At 35.7% G+C, this 17,122-nt stretch overlaps 1 protein-coding gene across 7 annotated transcripts in view; it reads left to right on the top strand.

The window, feature by feature from the left end:
- The window catches only part of MYO9A (myosin IXA), a 287,470-nt gene that overhangs the window by 149,802 nt on the left and 120,546 nt on the right, over window positions 1-17,122 (top strand). For all 7 annotated transcript variants that reach the window (XM_082618504.1, XM_082618506.1, XM_082618507.1 and 4 more), the window contains one exon: window positions 12,162-12,237. In XM_082618504.1, the coding sequence (XP_082474630.1) occupies window positions 12,162-12,237 (76 nt within the window). The remainder of the gene's footprint in view (window positions 1-12,161; window positions 12,238-17,122) is intronic.

Here is a 17,122-nt window from a genome sequence, read left to right as displayed (position 1 = left end):
TGTTTCCTTATTTATTTTCATTTTGGATGATCTGTCCATTGGTGTAAGTGAGGCGTTAAAGGCCCCCACTGTTATTGTGTTACTGTCGATTTCCTCTTTTATAGCTGTTAGCAGTTGCCTTATGTATTGAGGTGCTCCTATATTGGGTACATATATATTTATAATTGTTATATCTTCTTCTTGGATTGATCCCTTGATCATTATGTAGTGTCCTTCCTTGTCTCTTGTAACATTCTTTATTTTAAAGTCTATTTTATCTGATATGAGTATTGCCAGTCCAGCTTTCTTTTGATTTCCATTTTCATGGAATATCTTTTTCCATTCCCTCACTTTCAGTCTGTATGTGTCCCTAGGTCAGAAGTGGGTCTCTTGTAGACAGCATATAGATGGGTCTTATTTTTGTATCCATTCAGCAAGCCTGTGTCTTTTGGTTGGAGCATTTAATCCATTCACGTTTAAGGTAATTATCGATATGTATGTTCCTATGACCATTTTCTTAATTGTTTTGGGTTTATTTTTGTAGGTCCTTTTCTTCTCTTGTGCTTCCTACTTAGAGAAGTTCCTTTAGCATTTGTTGTAGAGCTGGTTTGGTGGTGCTGAATTCTCTTAGCTTTTGCTTGTCTGTAAAGCTTTTGATTTCTCCACTGAATCTGAATGAGACCCTTTCCGGGTAGAGTAATCTTGGTCGTAGGTTCTTCCCTTTCATCACTTTAAATATGTCATGCCACTCCCTTCTGGCTTGTAGAGTTTCTGCTGAGAACTCAGCTGTTAACCTTATAGGAGTTCCCTTGTATGTTATTTGTCTTTTTTCCCTTGTTGCTTTCAATAATTTTTCTTTGTCTTTAATTTTTGCCAATTTGATTACTATGTGTCTCAGCATGTTTCTCCTTGGGTTTATCCTTCCTGGGACTCTCTGTGCTTCCTGGACTTGGTTGGCTCTTTACTTTCCCAGGTTAGGGAAGTTTTCGACTATAATCTCTTCAAATATTTTCTCGGGTCCTTTCTCTCTCTCTTCTCCTTCTGGGACCCCTGTAATGTGAATGTTGTTGCGTTTGATGTTGTCCCAGAGGTCTCTTAGGCTGTCTTCATTTCTTTTCATTCTTTTTTCTTTATTCTGTTCCACAGCAGTGAATTCCACCATTCTGTCTTCCAGGTCACTTATCCGTTCTTCTGCCTCAATTTTTCTGCTATTGATTCCTTCTAGTGTAGTTTTCATTTCAGTTATTGTATTGTTCATCTCTCTTTGTTCTTTAATTCTTCTAGGTCTTTGTTAAACATGTCTTGCATCTTCTGGATCTTTGCGTCCATTATTTTTCTGAGGTCCTGGATCATCTTCACTATCATTATTCTGAATTCTTTTTCTGGAAGGTTGCCTATCTCCATGTCATTTAGTTGTTTTTCTGGGGTTTTATCTTGTTCCTTCATCTGGTACATAGCCCTCTGCCTTTCCATCTTGTGTGTCTTTCTGTGAATGTGGTTTTGTTCCGCAGGCTGCAGGATTGTAGTTCTTCTTGCTCTTGCTGTCTGCACTCTGGTGCTGTACAAAAGGCCAGTACATCAGACTACTCTTATATGTATTCCAGAATTTCTGTCTCAGTTTCAAAAATATGTCATCCTTTTCCTGGAGAATACTCTTACCGAAGTAGAAGGCAGAGATGTACACCGGCCCGCTGAGCTCCTGGTCGCACAGCACCTTGGTCAGGATGGTGCGCGGTGCGCGCCCTGGCAACACACGCACAGCCACACATAGTTGAAGTTTGTGTGGAAGGCCATGGCCATGGTGGCCATGGGCTGCATCTGCCACCAGTGGCAGGCCCGCCCCACAGCCGCTTCTGCAGCGTGTCGCCAGCTGAGAAGAGCGCGGCATCCAAAAGCTGGTATTTTGAAAAAAGCAATGAAATTAATAAAGCTTGAGTCCAGCACCATTCAGTAGAACTTTCTGTGAGTATGGAAATGTTCTCCAACTATGCTGTTCAAAACTGTAGCCACTAGCCACAGGTGGTTGTTAAACACCTGAAATTTTTTAAAAATTTTAAAACTGAAGTTTTAATTAAATCAGTTTAAATTTGAATGGCCAATTATAGCTAGTGGCTACTGTATTGGATAGTGTAGTTCTGGCCATTCTGATCAAGAAATATGAGAGAAGACACAAATACTGTTATCTGAAATGAACAGGTGGACACAGTTACATATGGTATAGACATCAAAAGTTTGAGGAAAGATTGTGAACATTTATGCCAATATATTCAACAACTTAGATGAAATGGACAGGTTCCTTGAATGTCAACAGTTATCAAAATTGACCCAAGGAAAAATAAAGAATCTCTTTATCTGTTTAGTCCTGTATCAATGATTGGATTCATAAGTAAAATCTTCCCACATATGAAAACAAAAAAGTCCAGGCGTATATAGCTTCAGTAGTCAATTTTATTTAAGAAATGTTTTCATTTTTGTTTTTTTAATTTTTGGCTACTGTGCGCAGGCTTTCTCTAGTTTCGGCAAGTGGGGGCTACTCTTTGTTATGGTGCATGGGCCTCTCATTGTGGTGGCTTCTCTTGTTGCGGAACCTGGGCTCTAGGCGCACAGGCTTCAGTCGCTGTAGCACGTGGGGTCAGTAGTTGTTCCACGCGGGCCCTAGAGTGCACGTGCTTCAGTAGTTGTGGTTTGTGGCCTCAGTAGTTGTGGCTCATGGGCTTAGTTGCTCCATGGCATGTGGGATTTTCCCGTATCAGGGATTGAACCCGTGTCCCCTGCATTGGCAGGCGGATTCTTAACCACTGCACCACCAGGGAAGTCCTTAAGGAATGTTTAAGAAAGCAATTATACCAGTTCTCCTCAACTCTTTCAGAAAACAGAGGAGCAAGTAGTACTATACAAATCATATCATTAAACCAGTATTATTACTCTAAAACCAAAATTAGATAGCATTACAAGATAATTACAGTCTAATGTTCCTCACAGTGAGAGATGTAAAAGTCCTTAACAAAATAAGAGCAGCCTGAATTCAGCAGTATATTTAAAGAATAATACATGAAGACCAAGTGGAAATTCAGGAATGAAAGATTAGTTTGATATAGAAAATCAATCAATATAATGTATTATATATATGTATATATAGAGTCATAATTTATAATATAGATATTAATCATCTAAAAAAGAAAAACCATATATCGTCTTAGTAGATGGATATAAAGAATTTGTCATAATTCTATGCCCATTCCTATTTTAAAACTTTTAGCAGCCTAGGAATAGAAGGCAACTTCCTCAACTTTATAAAGAATACACATGAAAATTCTACAGCAGACTTCATATGTAATGGTGAAAGACTGAGTACTTCTTCCCTGACATTAAGAACAAGGGAAAGATATCTGATTTTGCCTCTCAGATTTAACATTGTACTAAAGGTCATTGTGCAATAAGGCAGCAAAAAGAAATAGGTACATAGATTGAAAAGGAAGATGTAGACAACATGATCATCTATATAGAAAGTACTAATGGGTTTAAAAAATGCTTCTTTAATATTAAAAGTGAATTTAACAGTCTCACAGTATACCAGCTAAATATAGAAAATTAAATTGTAATATTCTAGCCATGAACACTTGGAAAATGAAACTTATAAAGTCCATTTATATATCTGTGGCAGTCAGCTACAGTAGTTATTCCCCATTTATCCCCATCTTCTGGTATTTACAACCTTGTGTAGTCTCCTCCCACATTTTACCAGTGTTGGTCTATGTGACCTATAGGACATAGCAGAAGTAATAGTACATCACTACCAAAATTGTTAAAAAAGACTAGTTTCCATCTTAGGTACTTTCTCACTTGCTAACTCTCTCTCGGATCACTGTCTCTTGGAGGATCAAGCTGCTGTTGTGAGTAGCCCTACTGAGAATCCCACTGAAACCTCTAGTCAAAGGCAGTGGAGAACTTTGAGGCTTGCCTCTAAGGTCACATGAGTGGCCTTAGAGACAGATCCTTCAGTTCAATTCTAGCTTTGAAATGACCACAGCGTTGGCTGACAGCTTGAATACAACTCATGAGAGACCCTGTCAGAACCACCCAGCTAAGCAGCTCTTGAAACCTGTTCCTCTACAAAGTCTGTGATATTACGTGTTATTTTAAAGTGCTAGGTTTTGGAGTGATTTGATATGCAATGGATTATAATATAGCATACCAAAACATGAAATATTTAGGGATAAATTTAACAAAATACTGTTAGACCAGTATACAACTGAGAGAAATTGAAAAATGCCTAAATAAGTGAAGAGAGATACATATTTTTGTATTTCTAAGATGTCAGTTCTCCCCCAGATGGATCTGTGGATTGAATGAAGTCCCAGTGAATATCGAAGCAGATTTTGGGGTAGCAATGCATATGCTGATAACTAAAATTTATATAGAAATGTAGAATATCTAGAATGACCAAAACAATTGTGAAGAAGAATAATGAAGCTGGAGATCTTACACTATATGATTTTAAGATTAAAATAATCATGACATTGTTCTCTTAGTGTAAGCAAGAGAGCAATAGAAACCTACTGTATAGCACAGGGAACTGTACTCAATGCTCTGTGGTGACCTAAATGGGAAGGAAATCCAAAAAAGAGAGCAAGTATGTGTATGTATAGCTGATTCACTTTGCTGTACAGTAGAAGCTAACACAACATTGTAAAGCTACTATACTCCAATAAAAAAATTTTAATAATTTTAGAAAAATTGAATAAAATCCTTTTCTGTAGAAAAAAACAAAAAACAGAGTCCAGGAAAAGATCTATACATATATTGTCAATTGATTTTCCCCAAAGGCCCTCAGATAATTCAGTGGGGGTATATATAGTTTTTTTAAAAAAAAAAAACAGCACTGGAACAACCTGGATATCCATATTTACAAGAGAACTTTGACCCTGACCTTATATTATACATAAAAATTAACTTGAAATGGGTCATACAGCTCTTTGCAAAGAACAAAACTATTAAATTGATAGAAGAAAACCTGAGAGAAAATCTTTGCAGTCTTGGGACAAAATTTATTAGATGGGACATAAGAGCATGAACTATAAAAGGAAAAAATTAAGAAATTAGAGTTCACCAAAATTGAAAACTTCTACTTTAAAAAAGATATTGTTAAAAAAAACAGAAAACATATCACAGCCTGGGAAACAATATTCATAATAATTTATGATACATAACCGATAATGGACTTCAAAATAAAATATTTTAAAAAAACCTCCTGCAATAATAAGAGAAACAGTTGAGTTAAAAATGGTCAAGAGGGGACTTCCCTGGCAGTCCAGTGGTTAAGACTCTGTGCTTCCACTGCAGGGGGCGCAGGTTTGATCCCTGTTTGGGGAAGATCCCACATGCCACGCGGTGCAGCCAAAAAAAAAAAAAATGTTACTTTCTGGTTAAAAAAAAAATGGTCAAGAGGTTTAAGCATACACTTAGAAAAGAAGATATATGAATCATCTATAGACGCATTAAAGATTACCAGCTTTATAAGTCATTAGGGAATGCAAATTATAATCACAGTGAAGTCACATTAACACTCTGTGTCATGGCTAAAATTTAAGAAGTTGACAGTACTGATGATGAGTGGGGCAGCTGGAATGCTTATACACTCTGCTGGCAATGTAAAATATAGTGCAGTTATTTTGGAAAACAGTGTCAGTTTTTTATAAAGGTAAGCATATGCTTTCCATATGTTCTCTCCACGTAAGAAGTGAACACATATGTTCACATGAAGACTTTTTATAGATCAAACTCTAAAATGTAATGTTGAGTGAAACCTTACACAAAAGAGAACATACTGTTTTATTCCACTTATATCAAGTTCCAGAAAATGCAAACCAGTCGATATGGACAGCAGGTTAGTGGTTGCCTTGGCCCAGGAGGGTGTGTGGGGGATTGTCGAAGAAAGGGTGTGAGGGAACTTTGGGAGATGATGGAAATTTTTCTTTTCCTTTTTTGGCCATGCCACACGGCATGCCGGATCTTAGTTCCCCCACCAGGGATCGAACCCATGCCCTCTGCAGTGGAAGTGCAGAGTCTTAACCACTGGACCGCCAGGGAAGTCCCCGGAAATATTCTATATCTTCTTTTGGTGGCAGTTTTGTCTAAACTTAACTAACTATATGCTTATAATGAGTATGTTCTACAATATGTAAATTTTACCTCAATTTAAAAAATTAATTGCATATCATGAAGCCTGACATAAGTCATAGATAGATATCTAGAAGAGACTATTTTTCATGGAATTAAGCATACCAAAAATAAAAATACGTTATGGGAACCCCAGGAAGTGTCCACACCTTACTCATCAGGGCCTCCTCGGGACCAGAGTGGGAACTAGCCAGCTTGCCTGATCTTGGGGAAGGCTTCAGTGCCAGGAAGACCTGACCATCTTTTGCTTTTTGCCAGGGCTGTGGCAGGGCACAAAGATTCTGACGTGGGGACCTCCATGTTACTCTCAAAAGAGAGAGGAGAAACAGCCTGGCATTTGGAGTCAGGCAGTGCCAGGTACAAATTCTGGCTCTGCTACTTAGCCCCTGTATTCCTGTGTGTGGAAGATGTTGTTTCTCAGAGCCTCAGTTTCCTTCTCTGAAACGTAGTCCCCACTGCACAGGGGCAATGCAAGGCTCAAATGTAATAATGAATGCTAAAGCCCTTATCTACTACCCACTGCAGAGATTTGCATTAAAATAATTTAAAATATTCTTAAAAAAATGTCACGTGATCAGAATTCTTGTTTGAAAATGGCAGACAGAAACAAATACAGGATATGCCAATGTGTATTTTGGGGAAGCCTGCAGGAAAGTCAGGGAGCTATTTCTATTGAGTTGATAGAATAAGGCTATTTATCAAATTTAGGAAATCAATGTGGATAAACAAACATGAATGTCTGCCTTACAGACAACCACAATAACAAAAATTGATTCTTTTTTTTTTTTTTTGTCTGCTGCAAGTGGCTTGTGGGACTTTATTCCCCAATGAGGGATTGAACCCATGTGTTCGGCAGCGAAAGCACAGAGTCCTAACCACTGGATCACCAGGGAATTCCCTGAATCTCTCTGTCTTCTAAAGTAGCACGAGAAACCTTTATCTATCAAATGAAAACTAACAAGGGGGAATATGGATTTGAAGAGTGAAATAAAAGTGAAACAAAATACAAGAAACAAGTACTATGATTTAAATTAATAAAAATAGATTAACGTCACCAATTCAAATCTCAAAATGAATTTTTCAAAAAGTTTAATTAAATGATATCTAGATTCTTAAAATGATAAAAAATGGATGGAGTAAGCTATGTCAGGCAAAGGTGAACAATAGCAGTAAATAAAACTAGATAGTAATTTGAGCAGATCTTCATCAATAGAATTTATAAAAAGATTTAGTTGAGAAAGACAGAAGCTGAACTCACTAGGACGTTTTGAGAAACTTGTAAATACAAGTTATTATTTTATAAAACTTAATGCCTAATTTGCTTGATTAATGGGAAGAAAATAAGGTGAAAATAAATACTGGGTAACAATAGCTGTGATAGGAAGGGGATGACTTGTATCAGAGATTTAAAGGTTCTCGTACTCTTTAGAAAAAGAGACTAGAGAATTAATTTAGTTTAGAATTCATGAATATGTTAAAAATTCAAGAATAATCAAAGAGGAGAGTGTATATAACTTCCAAAACAAAGCGAAGAAATCAGAATATAAAGAAAATAGTTCAGTAGAAGTCTGGGTAAAAGCATACAATAATTAGGGTAGATACAAAACATAAAATAAGGCAGAAAAAATTCCAGATATATCAGTAATACCAATAAATTAAAACAAACCCAACTAAACAGTTTTTAAAAAGATTATGCAATTAAAATAAAATTCAGCTGTAAGATGTTTATAAGAGACAAACCTAAAGCATATAAACACAAAAAGATATGACCACAAAAATATAAAATATTCGAATAAAGTTGTATCAGAAAGTTTATTCTTACTCTCGTACATTTTCGCACCCCCTTTAGACAATTCCTCTTAAGATGTCTGTTACTATAAATTAATTTTGCCTTTTCTAAAACAGAAATGGAATCATACAGTATTCTTTTGTGTTCTGATTCTGTTATGTAACGTAATTATATATGTATTCATTTATGTTGTTCCCTATATCAGTAATTTGTTGCTGAGTTGTATTCCATTGTATATGTATATACAATTGTGTATACAACTTTGTGTTTATCATTTATTTCTTGATGGATATAAGGTTTGTACTGTCTTGAGCAATTGTGAGGAACCCTGCTATAAACATTCTTGTTCAATTCATTTTGTGTATATAAATTTTCATTCCTTGGGTAAAAGTTATGATGGAGTTTACTGTGTCATAAAGTAGACATATGTTTAACATCCTTAGGAACTATCAAACTTTTGGTGCTTTAAAGATGTTCCATTTTCTTTTGTCCTACATTATTTGTGATGTTAAACTCAGATGTCATTCTGTTGTCATTCTTTCATATCTAATGTACCTTTTTTCATCTGGCTGCTTCAAGATTTTCTCTTTATTGTTTCATTTTCAGCAGTTTGACTGTGATGTCCCTAGATATCATTTATATTTATATTTATGCTGTTTGGTATTTGCTATACCTTTTGGATCTGTGCTTCATTATTTTTCATCAAACTTAGGAAATTTTTGGTCAGTATTTTTTCAGAAATCTTTTTCTGCTGCAATTTCTCTTTTTCTTCTGAGACCCCAATTACATGCTCTTAGAATATTTGATATTGTCTCAGATTCCTCATATTCTGTGGATTTTTCTTCTATCTTTGTTCTTCCTGTTCTTCATATTGGATAATTTTTATTTATCTGATATCAAGTTCATTATGCTGTTTCAAGTCACCTTGTAAAACCATAGAATGAATTTTTCATTTCAGAAAATTTGAGTTTTCAGTTCCAGAATATCCATTTGGATTCTTTTTACAGTTTCCATTTCTCTCCTGAGATTTTTCTGTTAGGTCATAAGACTGTCTTATACTTTAAGTCATTGAACATTATGATAGCAATTTTAAAGTCCTTTTATGCTAATTCCAACAAGTGGGCAATGTTAGGATCTGATGCTGTTGAAATGGGATCAAGAAGAAAGGTGCACAGGACCTCATTTTCTAATCTCAATGGTCAGTTGCAAGTGTTCAGTATATTATTCCTTTAAAATATTTAATAATTAATGTTTAAAAAATCATTACACAAAGGGAAATAACATGCATAAAAGAAACACCCTGTTGTGTTGGCAAGGAAGATACTCCAAAAACGAGAAGAAAATTCCCGGTGGGCACTTTACAGTTTAAGAAGAATTTAAGAACATGAATCCAATAAAGCAGTAGCACAAATTTAAGACTATGAAATATCAGAATGATGTTGAAATAGATTTTGAACTACTAAAACAAGTAGAGGCATAAATCAACACCTATGTGATCTCAATAGAGGAAACATATCTGAAAATTGCATTACTAATATTAAGGAAAGGCCTGAAGTGATTATATTTCAATATGCAGAAGAAAAGAATTCATATGGAGAATAGAAAATGATAATTTGTCATAAGGATATTTGGTGTCTATGACTTAGGAACTGAATAATTGAAACAAAAACAATGCATTCGGGGCCTCCCTGGTGGCGCAGTGGTTGAGAGTCCGCCTGCCGATGCAGGGGATACGGGTTCGTGCCCCGGTCTGGGAGGATCCCATATGCCGCGGAGCGGCTGGGCCCGTGAGCCATGGCCGCTGGGCCTGCGCGTCCGGAGCCTGTGCTCCGCAACGGGGGAGGCCACAACAGTGAGAGGCCCGCATACCGCAAAAAAAAAAAAAAAAAAAAAAAATGCATTCAAATATGTAAGAAAATAAAGTTGTTCAAAGTTCTAACTGAATTTGTTGATCCCAAGACATATATTTTCCAGTAACAGTTTTTATGTGGGTATAGATGTATGTCTTAAGTTCTGTTGGGTATACACTTAGTAGTGGAATTTCTGGGTCATATGGTAACTCTGTTTAATTTTTTCTTGAACTGCTAGACTGTTTCGCAAAGTGACTATCATTTCACATTCAGCAGTGTATGCAAGTTTCCAATTTTTACATGTCCTTGCCAACACTTACTATCTTCCTTTTTTATTATAGTCATGCTAGGGGGTGTGAAGTGCAATCTCATTGTAGTTTTGATTTCATTTCTCTGATGACTAATGATGTTGAGCATCTTTTTATGTGCTTATTAGCCATTTGTGTGTTGTCTTTGGAAAAATATCTATTCATACTCTGTTCATTTTAAAATTGGGTTATCTTTTGTATTATTCAGTTGCAAAAGTTCTTTTTATACTCTGGATTCAAGCTTATTATCAGATATTTGATTGGCCATTTTCTGTTGATACCATTTTGTGGGTTGTCTTTTCACTTTCTTGATATAGTGTCCTTTGAAGCACAAAAGTATTAGATTTTGGTGATGTCTAGTTTATCAGTCTTTCTCTCTGGTTGCTTGTGCCTTTGGTTTCATCTCTAAGTAACCATTGCCTAATCCAATGTCAGGAATATTTACTCCTATGTTTTAAGAGTTTTATACTTTTAGCATTTGTATTTTGGTCTTTGATCCAACTTCATTCTTTTCCATGTGGACATATAGTTTTCCCAGTTTTTGTTGAAAAGCTTATTCTTTTCCCACTGAATTGTCTTGGCACCTTTGTCAAAATTTAGTTGATCATAAATGTATTTCTGTACTTTCAGTTCCTTTCCATTGATCTATTTGTCTATCTTTATGCTGGTGCCATACTGTCTCAGTTACTTTATCTTTGTAGTAAGTTTTTAATTCAGGAAGTATGAGTCTTCCAACCATGTTCTCTTTTTTCAACATGGCTATTCTGGTTCCTTTGCATTTCCATATTAATTTTAGGATCAGCTTATTTATTTCAGTAAAAAAAAAAAAAAGGCAGCTGGAATTGTAATAGAGATTGCATTGATCTGTAGATGAATTTGGGGAACACTGCCATCTTAACAATATTAAGTTTTCCAGTCCATGAGCATGGATGGCTTTCCATTTATTTAGGTTTTCTTTAATTGCTTTTTATGATGCTTTATAGTTTTTCAGTAGACATTTTATATTTTTTGTTCAATTTATTCCTTTTATATTATTTTATTGCTATTATTAATGGAATTGTTTTCTTAATTTCATTTTCCAATTGTTTATTGCTAAGTTGATTTTTGAATATTGATCTTATATCTTATAATTCTGCTAAACTTGTTTAATAGTCCTAATTTTTTGTGAATTACTTAGGATTTTCCACATACAAGATTGTTATCTCAAATAAAGATATTTTTACTATTTTAAATATAGTAGTGTCTATCTGTTAATCCCATACCCCTATTTTGTTCCTCCCTGCTTCCCTCTCCTCTTTGGTAACCACATGTTGGTTTTCTGTATCTGTGAGCCTGTTGCTGTTTTGCATATACATTCATTTGTATTTTTTTTAGATTCCACATATAAGTCATATATAGTATTTGTCTTTCTCTGTCTGACTTACTTCACTAAGCATAATATTCTCTAGGTCCTTCCACATTGCTGCAAATGGCAGTATTTCTTTTTTTTTTTATGTCTGAGTAATATGCCATTGTATATATATATCACATCTTCTTAAGGCAAGTGTTGGCTGATGGGCATGTGGGTTGCTTCCATGTCTTAGCTATTATAAACAGGGCTGCTATGAACATTGGAGTGCACGTATCTTTTCAAATTAGTGTTTTCATTTTTTCCAGATGTGTACCCAGGAGTGGAATTGCTGGATCATATGGTAGTTCCATTTTTAGTTTTTTGAGAAACTTCCATACTGTTTTCCACAGTGGCTGTACCAATTTACATTCCCACCAATAGTGTATGAGCACTCCCTTTTCTCCACATCCTCGCCAGCATTTGTTATTTGTGTTTTTTGATGATGGCCATTCTGACCGGTGTGAGGTGATATCTCATTTTGGTTTTGATTTGCATTTCCCCAGTGATTAGCGATGTTGAGCATCTTTTTATGTGCCTGTTAGCCACCTGGGTGTCTAGCAAATATTTACTATTGAAGTATATTAATTTCACTTGTTCCTAGAAAAATTATTTGATGTTTAATTTATCTTAGCATTGATTGAAAATTTTTGATTTCTCTATGCTAGGTATAACTCGGAAAAATCCCAGAACACCTCTTTCTGATCTCCAGGGAATGAACACTCTAAATGAAAAAAACCAACAGTAAGTATGTTTGGTTTAAGTTTTCAAGGACGTAAAGAAGAAATAACTAGAATTCTTATTAATACTTCTGTGGCTTTAAAAGTATGCCGTAAATCGGGCCTTTTTCTCTTTAAATTTCTTAAAGTTTTTGTAAATGGTGTAATAAGTTAAAAAGGTTTGAGTTAACAGTACAGTAAATTATCTAAGATTGCCTCTAGTAAAGTGGTTGTACAGTGTAAAAAAAGTTTCCCCAGGATAATTAAAAATGAGTGCTTATGTTTTAATTTCTGAGACCCTTCTTGCATTTTAAATGTCTTTTGCAAAAGTAATGGGTATTCTGCTTCTTTCCATGGAGAAGTCTTATTGGTAAGTAATAATTGAGTAGTTTGATTTACATCAAACTGTCCGATACCTTTTCTTGATGAGTGTGATACCCAAAGCTTATCTTTTACCATTTTCAATGAAGAATTCTTAAGTAAAATTTGAAAGTAACAAATATAAGTAATTTTGGGGGTTTGTAAATAAAGCTCCTTTTCCTTTACACATACTGTTTTATAAAGATTGTACTTTAAATGAGCAAACGAGCATTGTTTAGTGTCTAGAGTCTGCTGTGTACATTTTAAACATCAAGAGAATTGAGCTTCTTAGTGTCCTGGTAAGATATAAGATTAGGATGATCAGTCATTTAAAATTAAAGTATAACTTCATTGATCAGGTTTTCCATTTTGAGTTACTATGTCTTTCTAATATATATTGTCACTTCTCTGCTCCATAACTTTTTTTTATAACTCTTTATTGCTTATTACCAGAAGTCTAGGTTCACTATTTTAACGTGCAAGAGCCGTCACAGCCCAAGTATCCAACCTCAACTGTACTTATCTTTAACGCCAGCAAATTGAACTACTGGCTGTCTTTATAGTGCATGCATTTTGTTTTCTTAACAGTGACAGTTGGCTGACGATGAAAATCACCATTATATGTGCATGTTAGATTTTACCCAAGAACAAATTTAGATCATTAATCTGGTGACCTGTGTACCTTTTTTATTTCAATCTATTGGCAGTATTCTCACCCTGGTCATTAGAGATCCCTAACTTAAGGAACTCATTTTCTTGATTTGGGTAAAAAAAGGAACTGTACTTGTTGCATTTCCCGAAGCAATTTAATGGTTATAACTTTCCTAATTCCTAGTTTTTGTTTTTGTTTTTTTCTTGGCCACTCGCGCAGCTTGCAGGATCTTAGTTCCCCGACCAAGGATTGAACTTGGGCCACCGCAGTGAAAGTGCCATGTCCTACCCACTGGACTGCTAGGGAATTCCCAGTTATGTTTCTTTGTACTGCTTTCAATTTTGGATGCCTGAAGAGATCTATATGGGCTTCTGTTTTTTATATATCAGTTGGAATAGTCTGATATATTGGTTTAAGATTGGTCTGGGCTCAAGCAGTTAAGGTGATTTTAGGCACTCATGGAATGACAAACTAATTTTGTAAAGATGTATGTATAAGCTCATTTTTGAGACCCTTCCTCACAGAGAAATTGATCACATCAACTTGATTCTTTTCCTTTGTGTACAATAAAGAAAGATATGTGGCATTGAAGTAATGTTATCAGGAAAAGGCCAGCTAGCAGTCTTAACAAGAGAGCCTCCCAGCTTGTGTTTGTTGTATTGGTGAGTTTATTTTAGACATATTTTAGAGAAAATTGGTGAGAAGATAGAGAGGATAGAACAATAGATACTCAGAAAATCAAATCAGTCATGAAATCATTAGCTTGTATCTACTAAGTGGAGTCTTTTGGACCTTCCCTATGGAACACTCCTAATAAGTGACTCTTAAATGAAAGAGTGGAACATCCAATTTGCTGGTGATATAGGACTAAGAATTGACGTAGTCTGTATAAAAACAAGGAAACGCAAATATAAAACTATTTTTAGCCAGTGCAAATATTCCTCAAGTGAGAGATAAAACTTTCATCAATGTTGAGTGGGCAGTTGCTTTTTGGTAAGAGGGTATAAACTGGAAACAGATGTCTTTGTATCAAAATATGATTTGAAAAAAGTACAGAGCCTATAATTACATATCATGAAGCAGAGATGGTAAATAGAGGCTGCTGAAGTGACACTTAATGTGAATAACTAAAAAGACTACCCTGGTTTCAAAGATACATTCGTTCCTAGATGGAAAAAGCTCTCTGAATAGTTGTAGAGAAGATTGTTTGAAGAATAAAATATACCACCCTATATTGGGAAAATATGCCTTTGGAAACTTGTTATTTAGGGGGCAAAAAGAGTATTATCAGAATTTATTGTCGACGAGTACATAATGAATTTGCACATTGTCCAGGTATATGGTACGTTTTATAATTAAATGGGGTCTGCTGTACTATCATGCTAATCCCAGGGCATTAAGGAACTAGAATAAGTCTCATTAAAACTCATGGGTTATGACACCAGTTTTTAGGACTTTGGCTATATTGATAACCACATATTTGAGTACTGGGATAAACCTATCCTCTAAGAGTTGACTATGTAGCATGTGTATCCTGATTTCTATTCTTAATGCAACTGAAAACTCACTGTCTAAAGTGTTATTTTTGTTTAAATTCAACTTTTCCTCTTGATCTGGGCAAATGACTGCTTACCATCTGAGACATTGTATTATAAAATGCAACAATGAGAACAAAAAATAAATACTTTTTTTGAAGGATAAGTCAAATAATTTATTACTAGGGTTTTTTAAGTAATTATCATATTTAACATGATTTATAAAGGTGAATGGATTTCAAGGTTCTCTTAGAACCAATATGACTTGGTGTCACATAAAACAGCTTGGAGTAATTTCTCATATGTTACAGCCAGATAAATCTCATGGAATTTGATCATGTCTTAGAATGTATTTTGTTTACCCTAATGAAAAAATACAGAACTTGGTTATTAATGTAAGCAGTTATATGTGATTAGCAGTTCATATAATAATAGCAAATTAGTAGTATGAAATAATACTCATATTTTAGTATAAATTTAAAACATTAAGTATTATAGGGCTTCCCTGGTGGTGCAGTGGTTGAGAGTCCGCCTGCCGATGCAGGGGACACGGGTTCGTGCCATGGTCTAGGAGGATCCCACATGCCTCGGGGTGGCTGGGCCTGTGAGCCATGGCCGCTGAGCCTGCATGTCCGGAGCCTGTGCTCCACAACAGGAGAGGCCACAACAGTGAGAGACCCGCGTACCGCAAAAAAAAAAAGTATTATATAGTTATTTCAAAAGTCTCTTCCAAATTTTTTCACTTTAATATATACTATGTTGGTTATCCTAAATAATATTTGTGTGTTTTTACGTAGTTTGTCCTTTGTTTTAAAAATTAGTGGCTTTTTTACTGGAGCATTATTTGCATGTAACTCCATTCCTGAAGGTCAGATCATTCTTGAGAGAAAAATAAAGAAATAAATTAAGAAGATACAACTTCTAGTTCTGCCAGATCATTTGTTTATTTAACAAGTACTTTGTGCCAGGTCGTGTGGCGGAAACTGGAGATTCATTACTTTGTGAGATGAATGTGATAAATGATATGATTGGAGAAATATAAGATACCATGGAAACATAGAGGAGGACTTTTAAATTTTTTATGATAATACTGTATTTAAAGAATTGGATATGGGGCCAGATGCATCAGAAATGTTTTTCAGAAAAAGAATCTTTTAAACTGTTATCTGCGTGAAGAGTAAGGGTGAACCCTTTGAAGAGGAGGGTGATGTTTTACAGGCAGAGGAGCAATCTGTATGATGGTCCAGGAGCAAAAAGAGAGCTCTCTCTAGAGAGCATGGCACGAATAAAGAATTAAAAGAATGTAAGAAGAGAGAAATGATGAGAGTCGACTCTAGAAAGACAAATAGACATAGGCTAATTCATGTGGGGCTTTGTTAGCCATATTGGAGATGCTGGACTTCCTCTTAAGGGTAATGAGAAGTTATTTAATGCTTTTAAGCAGGGGACTGACTGATATTTCAGAAGAATCTCTATGGTTGCTTTATGGAGAATGATTTGGAGAGGCACTGGATTGGATACAGGAAGACTAACAGTTCTGGCAAGAGATGATGGCTTGCAGTAGGTGGTTGTGGGTACACATTGATGTGAACCTGTATTAAGGAGGAAAATTGAAAATCTATATGTCTCTCATCTGATTTTATGAGGATTCAGTGTTTATGAGAAGTCTGTATTGGATTTTCTATGCTTTGTGCAAATAATTTTTATATGTATGCAACAAATATATGACAGTGATCTAATGTATATATAAGGAGTACATTGTATATAGAGAACAAAGACGTTGTGTACGCCATCAATCTTAATAGCAATGTGCTAAGCTAAGGGAAGCCTCTAGAAAAACTGAGACAGATACCTACGTCAAGTCATTTCATTGAAATAACCAAGTGGCACAAAGATTTTTTTTTTTTTTTTTTTTTTTTTTTCCGTACGCGGGCCTCTCACTGCTGTAGCCTCTCCCGCTGCGGAGCACAGGCTCCGGACACGCAGGCTTAGCGGCCATGGCTCACGGGCCCATCCGCTCCGCGGCATGTGGGATCTTCCTGGACCGGGTCATGAACCCGTGTCCCCTGCATCGGCAGGTGGACTCTCAACCACTGCGCCACCAGGGAAGCCCTGGCAGAAAGATTTTTAAGTACACACAGAGCTTTTTCTTTCTCCCCAGCATCCCATTGATTGTCCTCTCTTAAAAATAGGCTCAGCCTATTTTTGCTTTCTTTCACTTCCAACATTCTACTTCACCATTGAGCCTGCCATTCTAATGCTAGGACTCTTCCTGTTACTCAATGTGTAAAATACCAGTAAAACCTTTTTGCTATATTTTAAGCCTTTACATAACACATAGGAGAAAGAGCACAGGTTTGGGA

This window comes from Mesoplodon mirus (assembly GCF_964341445.2).
Source record: "Mesoplodon mirus genome assembly, chromosome: 4".
NCBI lineage: Eukaryota > Metazoa > Chordata > Mammalia > Artiodactyla > Ziphiidae > Mesoplodon > Mesoplodon mirus.
This window is presented reverse-complemented; position numbering and strand designations above follow the sequence as displayed.